General features: G+C 54.2%; 1 protein-coding gene across 37 annotated transcripts in view; it reads right to left on the bottom strand.

Annotated features, from left to right (window-relative positions):
- Positions 1-457: 457 nt before the first annotated feature.
- The window catches only part of MADD (MAP kinase activating death domain), a 62,362-nt gene continuing 54,389 nt past the window's right edge, over positions 458-8,430 (bottom strand). For 19 of the 37 annotated variants that reach the window (XM_030794589.1, XM_030794588.1, XM_030794587.1 and 16 more), the window contains 8 exons: positions 6,648-6,812; positions 6,146-6,218; positions 5,908-6,014; positions 3,907-3,915; positions 3,652-3,721; positions 3,051-3,053; positions 1,786-1,832; positions 458-1,444 (listed from right to left, as the gene is read on the bottom strand). In XM_030794589.1, the coding sequence (XP_030650449.1) occupies positions 1,340-1,444; positions 1,786-1,832; positions 3,051-3,053; positions 3,652-3,721; positions 3,907-3,915; positions 5,908-6,014; positions 6,146-6,218; positions 6,648-6,812 (579 nt within the window). In that variant the 3' untranslated portion in view covers positions 458-1,339. Of the gene's footprint in view, positions 1,445-1,785; positions 1,833-3,050; positions 3,054-3,651; positions 3,722-3,906; positions 3,916-5,138; positions 5,207-5,907; positions 6,015-6,145; positions 6,219-6,647; positions 6,813-8,430 lie in introns of those variants that run through there. The other 18 variants (XM_030794613.1, XM_030794595.1, XM_030794608.1 and 15 more) reach the window with 7 other exon arrangements.

The following is an 8,430-nucleotide window of genomic DNA, read 5'->3' as shown; positions in this document are numbered from 1 at the left end:
TTCCATCAAGGTGGCTCCTAGGGGAACTTCTGGGAGTTCTATGCAGTGGAAGACACTCCTGGCCAGGAGTCCGGGGCCCTGTGGGAGGCCCTGGCTGAGTCACCACACCTCTCCGGACCATACCCACCTATAAGGGAACGGAGAGGTCCAGGGCCTTGGCTTTCTTTCACTTAATCTCAGTTCAGGTGAGGACGCCCAGTCTGGCTCTCCCTCTAGCAGCCTGTTCGTTCATGGCAGCCCAACTCTGCAGGGCCCCCAGGTGCCCGGGAAGGAAAGCTCCTCCCGCAGCCCAGGACAGGGGAGCTGGGGCCCCCGTGTGCCAAAGCCTGGATGTGGATGACCTCATCTCCTTCCTTCCAGCCTGAGGTGCCTTTAATTTTAGAGTCCAGGGATAGCTTTCCTCAGGCCTGAGCCAAGAGGAGGTGTCATTTAACACAAGGCAGCCAGGGAGCCTGAAGGGAGTTGAGGACATTTATTTCACATTCACACAGCTGTACATTTTCTATAAATAATATGGGGCTGAAATATTTACAGTCATTTCTTGCCCATGCCCAGGCTGCCTCTCCCTCCTGACACCCCATGCCCGGAGACACCGCCTGCAGACAGATGTGCAAACCCAGCTTGGTCTTTCCTGCCCCCTCCCTGATGCTCAGGCAGAGCAGCCGGCGGTCCCTGGGACTCCACTAGCCTCGACCACTCCGTCCTCTGATGCTGAAGGCGTGGCAGGCCACAGGGAATTCGCCGCTCCACTGCAGTGATGGAGGCCGTGGCAGGCAGCAGCCAACGCTGTGGGCCGTGGGCAGTAGCTGCCGGCTTGGGAATGCAGACGGAAGCAGGGAGGCTGCCACTCGCTCCGGCTGCCCCCCAATTCTTCCCTTCCTCTCTGTGCCCTTCCTCTGAGAAGGCGAGCTCCAGGGTTCCCTCACTCCTCACAGAGTGAAACTGCTCCAGGCGCCCAGTCGTGCCGGGTCACAGAGAAGAGAGAGCCAGACTCTTGCAGTGGACAGTTATAACGCCAGGGACAAGGACAAGGAACCACAACACAAATGTCTCAAGAACACAAAATAGTGGGTTCACACCAGCCCCACAGACTGTACACACTCTTGAGCCCTGAGGGGAAGGCAGTTTGGTCTTCTGGGAGTGGGGAGGGAGAAGGTGGACACGCTCAAAGACACACTCAGAGGGGCACATAACCGGTAACCAACTAAGCCACAGCAGGGGGCTTGCAGAGGACACACGAGCATCATCCATTCCTCAGTCACAGCAGCATCGTGCACTTGGGAACAGCAAGGGGCCAGGGGTGTGCCCTGGGCTGGGACGGCTGCAGAGCCCCTCTCCATCAGCTGGAGACAGGCCGGGGTGGGGTTCTGAGATCTTCCTCACTGCTACGAACTGCAGCCACATACGAGAAGAGACATAATACAGAGTAGCAGATTTCGTGGGCCTAGAGGAGAGAAAACCAGGCGGATCACGATACTGAGACTCCTGCATCTCCACATGTGGAAGATCTGCCAATGGGCAACTCCTGCCCTAACACTGGGCATGGGCCTCCGGGCTAAATGTGAGCTCCAAGCAAGGAAGCTGTCCCCGTGGGAGAGGGGATCCGTGTGTGTGTTTCTGTCTCTCAGGGCTCAAGACCTGTTTCAGCCTGAGTTGAACCTTTGGCAACAAGACGAGGTCCCCACTCACCCCTGTGTGCGCAGAGGGCCCACCCCTCCTCCTGTCCGAAGGTCCCCCAGGGAGCCCTGCGCACTGTGGCCCATCAGGGTTGAGCGGCACACTCACCATTGGTGTCTTGTACTTGTGGCTCACCACTTCTTTAATTTCAGGAACTAAAACCGGACGGGCAAGAGACAAAACAGAAAGTTCAACACTAAGAGCAATCGTGCCATGCTCCCCCAGGCGGCAGCGCCTGGCGTCAGGGTCCCCTTCCCCTCTGTGGCCTCTCACAGTGGCTGCAGCAGCTTAGGCTATGACAGGGCAGAGGCCACCAGAGGCTCTGTCCAGACCCTGCCGGCTGGGAGGACATGGCCCCAGCCTCCTCAGCTAGGCCTCTGCCATCCACAGTGGCTTTTACTTGATGGCTGTGATTCTACCCACTTCTTTGAAAGCCCCGGATGGGAGGGACGGGCCTTTCACCAGCCTGGTCACGGCTACTGTCCAGGGCCCCTGAGGAGCTGCAGTGGGGAATTCCCAGGTTTTGGCTGGGAGGAGAGAGCTGTCTCTAGCTTGTGTCCAACTTTGCTGAGACACCCGTGAACTCATCTTGTCACCAGCCTGAAAATTGGGTCATGTTAAACACAGTTCCCTTTATTCCCAGCCCCCTGCACAGAGGGTCTTGAGGCTGGATGAAGAGGTAACAGGATACTACACCCACAGGACACGGCAGTGTCCTTCCCTGAGTGGCAGGAGAAGCCCAGGCCTGCCTGTGTGAGGGAGAGCGTCTGAGGGCTCTGGAGCAACACACCCAGCAGAAGACAGGCGAGTACAGCACCCAGGGAGGGAGGTGACAGGGAACATCAGGCGAAATACACACATGTCCACAGCCCGGAAGGCAAGAGCGAGAGTCCCCCCGCTCCAGCCATGCAGGGGTTCTGCTTGGCCAGAGGAAGGAGTAGGCCCCCCAGGCTCAGCCATCATCATGGCCCCTTGAGACTGGGAGCAGAGGGGCCTGGCATCTCCCTGGGGGCCAGAAAAGGCAGGAGGAGAATTGGCCGTACCTTCTTCTGACCCTGGGAGGTAGAATTTGGGGGAACCCAGGGTCAGCAGGGAATAAACTCATCAAAGGTAGAGCAAGAAGCCCCAGGCCATTCTCCCAAGTTGGAAGATTCCCCCAAGTATCTCTCTGACAGAAGAGAGAAGGGAGCACATGGGGAGGAAAGTCCAGTGAGCCAGTGAGAGGGGGAGGCAAGGTGGGAAGAAAGAGGGTGGGGGAGAAAGGAAGAGACGAGCTGGCAGTGTGAGGAGCTGGTTCGATGGGAGCTACCCACCCAGGGCAGGGCCCAAGGCAGAGACCTGGGGAGAGGCAGCACGAGCCGAGGTCACTTTACCTGCTGGAGAACGAAGGTTTTCATAGCAGCGATGAGGGGCACAAAAGAATGAAGCACAAACACAGCAGGAACTCAAAGCCCCAGGGTGAGAACCCACTACACCACTCCCTAGCGCTGGCTCCCAGCTTCCGGCTACGGCTGTCCCGCTAGACTCCTCTGTCCCTCAAGTGAGTCTGCCTGCGATGCCCGGTGCCCTTCATCTGGCACAGAGGCCAGGTGGAGACCAGGGCGGCGCCAGGGAGGCTGGCTGGCGACTGGGCTGCTAGAGAGATTGCAGCAGGTGACACGGACGTAGTGGAGCTTGGGGGTCGCCTGTCTGCTGTCCCAAACTTTCTGACCACTGAGGTGGTGCTACTTCACTGACCTCTAAACTCGAAACCCACCTGAGGCCCCATTTGCTCTTCTGCGATCCATTATCTATCTTTCCCTTCCACACCCCGGCTCTCATCTCAGGGGTCCCTTTTCTTCCTTGTCACTCCTGCTCCTCCTGACTTCTCTACAGCGGTTCTTCTTCTCCCTGCCCCTAGACCCTCCTCTGGAGCTCCGAGGTTTGAGTTACTGCCATGTGAGTCCAGACCTAAGAGCAAAATAGTGTAATTACCAAATTCCTCCAGGACAAAGACGCCTCGAACTGTATTGCACTTTTTAATGTGATTCAGCTCTATGAAAACCTGCAAGAGAGGGAGGGAGGGCGGGGTAAGGCCCACAGGCTCCACCCATGCCCCACACAGCACACTCTCCCAGCTATAGCCCCGCCCACACAAAGAAAGTCTATTTCCCAAAGAGAGGACAGAAGAATCCACACGCACACAACTCAAAAGCGCTAAGAAGCGAAGATAGCAGAAAGGGCATGTACCTTCCGCTCCTGGCCGGAGGAGAAAGCATGGGAGAGAAATGAAGGCGTTAGTTTGAATGGTCAAATCCAACCCGAAGGCCCCGCTGCTGGCCTGGGCTGCCCGCCCATACCCTCTGCCCAGGGCAGTGCTTGTAAGACACGGTGCCCCAGGGGTCCCCACTCAGCCCATTAGGTCTCTACCCTTCCATGCATCCTCCTCCGGCGCAGAGGGCTGGCACGGGCGCAAAGCTCCCCTCAGACTGTCCTCGGGGTGGGAGGTGTTGGTATCGTCCTTGAAACAGGATCCAGGATCTCCCAAGAGGTATGTGGTGACAATAATTATCAGCTACCACTTGCTGAGCACCTACTTGGGGTTTTACAAATACTATTTCTAATCTCTGCACCTACTACGTGACATAGTATATAGTATTACACCCGTTTTCTACATGAGGAAGCTATGGATCAAAAAGTTTCTTTGCCCATGAACGTGGAAGCTGGACTTCAAATCCAAGCATGTCCTGACACCAAAGCCTGTGCTTTTCCCATTCACCCCAGACTGCACAGCTCCACCAGGAGGTCTGCTGCCTCCTCCACTCCAAATGACCACTGTGTGGCAGAAGAGGGGGCAGGTCGCTATCTCATTATTAACTGTGAGGTGAGACTGAGAACCCGGGCTTTCCTCCCCTTCTCTGCACAATCGATCTTCTAGGGGCCAAGCCTTCAACCACAGACTGGCTTGGATGGCTGCCCAGAGGGGCTATGCCAAGGGCAGGACGAGGAACAGGGCACAGCACCTGGGCATTGCTCAGCAAGATCTCACCTTCAGAAGGGGAGGCCACGGCGCTAAAATGTGGTCAGAAGTCTGCTCCCCAAGAAGTACTGACACCTTTGTGGTCCAGAAAAGCACTTAGGTAGACCCCTCTCTGGGCTGGTCCTAAGGTCTTTGGGGTTGGCTACTGCCCTAAGTCCTAGATTGAAAATACACTAAGGGGCTGCTGGCAGCCTGGGCAGCCGTTTCCTGTTAAACCAAAGCTGCCCAGCTACGTTCCTGAAAGAGAGCTACAACGGCTAGCAGAGGGAGGGAGATAGCCACGTCAGTCAGGCATCTACCTCCCCTGAGGGTCTGCGGCCTGGCCAGGGGCTGTGGGGCTTCACACATTCGGGTCTGGCTCAGAGCCTCAGGGAGAGGAACCCGGACATCAGGGAAAGAGGAGGGAAGGCACTTGTGTGAGGAGTCAGAGCTGTGAACGGACCTGGGATGATGCGCTGGCCTCAGAAAGGAATTAGCTTAAGGAATGTCCACTGAGAGAAAAAGGTAACACTGTGTTAAAAGACCAAGAGAGAAAAAAAAAAAGTCAGCTCCTATGTGGAATTACAATGAGGGAAAGATGTATCCAGAAGTGCTCCCCAGTCAAAAGAAGGGGAATGGGGCCTGTGGAGCAGGGGACAGAGTGGGAACACTCAGAGGAAGGAAAAGAACAGGAAGAAGAATCCGCAGAAGAAAAAGGCAAATAAACACACTCCAGAGAGGACAGATACAAGCTACTTACACACAGGCACGCAGGCACACACGCACACGCAAGCTGCACGCACGCACACGCAAGCTGCACGCACACCAGAAAGACACAAGGAGATCGGCCAGTCTAGACTCTCAAAGCAAAACCACCAAGCAGAAGCATACCCTGGGAATAGAGGAAGGCAGAGACACTGCAGGGGAAGGGCCAAGTGAGACGCTCCCACTCACACTGTGTGGAGTCCAACGGATGGGGCAGCGTGGCCACCTGGCCTCGCTCCTGCCCAGCCTCCCCCGCGGGCTCCCTGGTGCACCTTCACAGCGCCAGGTGGTCGCCAACGTCACTGTGCCCTCCCCTGGGATTTCTTTCCTGGGTCCAGCTGCTCCAGCTCTCCCTCTAGCTCCAGAGGGCCCTCTCTCATGCTTGCTGGGGAAGTACTGGGGGCCTGGACATTGGTCCTCCTTACAGATGGAAGGACAGGGAGTCTCGTGCTGCCGCTCGCACCTACCTGATTGTGCATGAATTTGAGGTTGATCCCTTCCAGGGTCACCTGCAGCAGGCCACCCTCACCAGTCTTCATGTCCTGCACAGGGAACTCGCCACCCAATTCAGGTCCTGTGGTGAGGGAGGGGGCTATCAGCTCACTGGTGAGGTGGGGAATCCCACCCGACTTCCCTGCCAGGCCCCTGACACTCAGAAGGACTGGTAGAAACAGGGAAGACACTCTCAGGAAAAACTCTCCTCACCGGGTTTGATGCTTTGCTGTCGGGCGGCAGCGCGCTCCATGCTGTCCTTCACACAGTAGTACAGCTCCCGACACTGTGGCACAGGGGAGAGCGGTCCCATCATGGGGGCTCTCCAGGGTTCCCCACCCACCGCTCTACAATGGCCACTGAAGGCCGGAGGTTGAAGTGAGGGGTAAAATTTTAAGTAGTCCTCCTATTTTTCAGATGCCTTGTTCATTGTTGAGGTTATGAATGATAGATCTGGAGCATTATGAATAGTATGGCTTTAAAGAAGGCATGGGTACAGACGTGTAGGAATGCTAGATATGGTTGGTTAATACCGATTGTGACTACTATTAGGCCTAGTTGGCTTGACAGAGACAGCTTTAGGTACCCCACCCAACAGCTGGGGACAGAAGTGTGGCTCCAGACATGCGTTTTGGAATTTTAACTTCCCAAAAAGAAACTCACTATTTGGTCTTCAATGCCTACTAGCCCCAACCCAAACACAGATCCTGGGTACCTTTTTAGTATAGAACTTGTTGAGCTGGGTCTCAGAGCCATTTCTACGCCACAAGCACAACACCTTGGTCTTGGGACAGTAGGTCATGTTGATGAGCTTCTCGTACCACCAGCGCTCATACACTGTTCCGATGTTACTACGCAGCACCACACAGTCGTCGCACACCTGGAGAAGTGCACAAAGCAGCTCAGCAGGTCCTGTCTCTGACAGCCTCTCCCTAGACTGTCTCCTACAGGGAAAGGATGGGACAACTGGCCCTGGGGCATCCCCATGGTCAGGTTTTCCGCCTTACACTCATGGTGTCCCTAGGTGGAGACACAAAACAGAACTACTGACATGCTGCCTGCTACAAGGATTGTTGGAAGAGATGGAGTCATTAGAAGGAACCTATGTACAAGGGAGGAGGCACAAATCAATCAGTTATTTATTACCTCTTTTTTTTTTTTGAGACAGGGTCTCACTTTGTCCCCCAGGCTTGACTGCAGTGGCACCATCTCAGCTCACTGTAGCCTCGACCTCTCAGGTTCAAGTCATCTTCCTGCCTCAGCCCCCAAAGTAGCAGGGACTACAGGTGCACACCATCACACTGGCTATAATTTTTTTTTTTTTTGAGATGGAGTCCCACTGTGTCGCCCAGGCTGGAGTACAGTGGTACAATCTCGACTCATTGCAACCTCTGCCTTGTGGGTTAAAATGATTCTCCTGCCTCAGCCTCCCGAGTAGCTGAGATTACAGGCACACATCACCATGCTCAGCTAATTTTTGTATTTTTAGTAGAGACAGGGTTTCACCATGTTGGCCAGGCTGGTCTCGAACTCATGACCTAAAGTGATCCGCTCGTCTCGGCCTCTCAAAGTGCTGGGATTACAGGCGTTGAGCCACTGTGCCCGGCCCAGTTATTTATTACCTCTTATGTGCTCTACAGACTTAAAGTATTTGGAGGAGATCTCATGCCTCCATCTTACAACCTCAGGAACCATCTTTGTTGACAAACACAAAGCTAGGAGACCATGACAGACTTTAACCAAGGAGAAAAATGGAGCTGACGCACTTTCTAATCCTGGGTCTACCCTTTTTCTATAAAAATATTTTAAAAAATTAATTACACAAGTGACACATGAACAGTGCTTATTACATAAAAATACAATACAGGATGATATAAATTAAAAAGTAAATATCTTTGACACCTTCTTGTTCAACATTCTCTTTCAGGTGAAGTTATCTGTTCTTTTTTTTGAGACGGATCTTGCTCTGTCACCCAGGCTGGAGTGCGGTGGCACAATCCCAGCTCACCGCAAGCTCCGCCTCCCGGGTTCACGCCATTCTCCTGCCTCAGCCTCTCGAGTAGCTGGGACTACAGGCGCCCACCACCACGCCCGGCTAATTTTTTAATATATTTTTTTAAGTAAAGACGGGGTTTCACTGTGTTAGCAAGGATGCTCTCGATCTCCTGACTTCATGATCCGCCTGCCTCAGCCTCCCAAGGTGCTGGGATTACAGGCGTGAGCCACCGTGCCCAGCCAGTTATCCGTTCTTAAGGCTTCAAATGTTGAACAGGAGACATTACAGCACGATGGTGAAGGGCACAGATCTAAAGTCAGCCTGAGTTTAGATTCCAGCTCTGCCATTACTGAGCTGTGCCACCCTGAGCAAGTTCATCTGTGTCCACAATTCCTCACAGTTAAGATTGGGATAGTAACAGTAATAACTTCCTACAGTTACTATGAAGACTAAATGAGTTAATGTGCATAAAGTACTTTAGGTGCATACAAAGCCAGGCACG

The sequence above is a fragment of the Nomascus leucogenys genome, chromosome 15 (genome assembly GCF_006542625.1).
Source record: "Nomascus leucogenys isolate Asia chromosome 15, Asia_NLE_v1, whole genome shotgun sequence".
Classification (NCBI taxonomy): Eukaryota; Metazoa; Chordata; class Mammalia; order Primates; family Hylobatidae; genus Nomascus; species Nomascus leucogenys.
The sequence above is the reverse complement of the archived record's forward strand: the minus strand, read 5'-3'. Positions and strand labels throughout refer to the sequence as shown.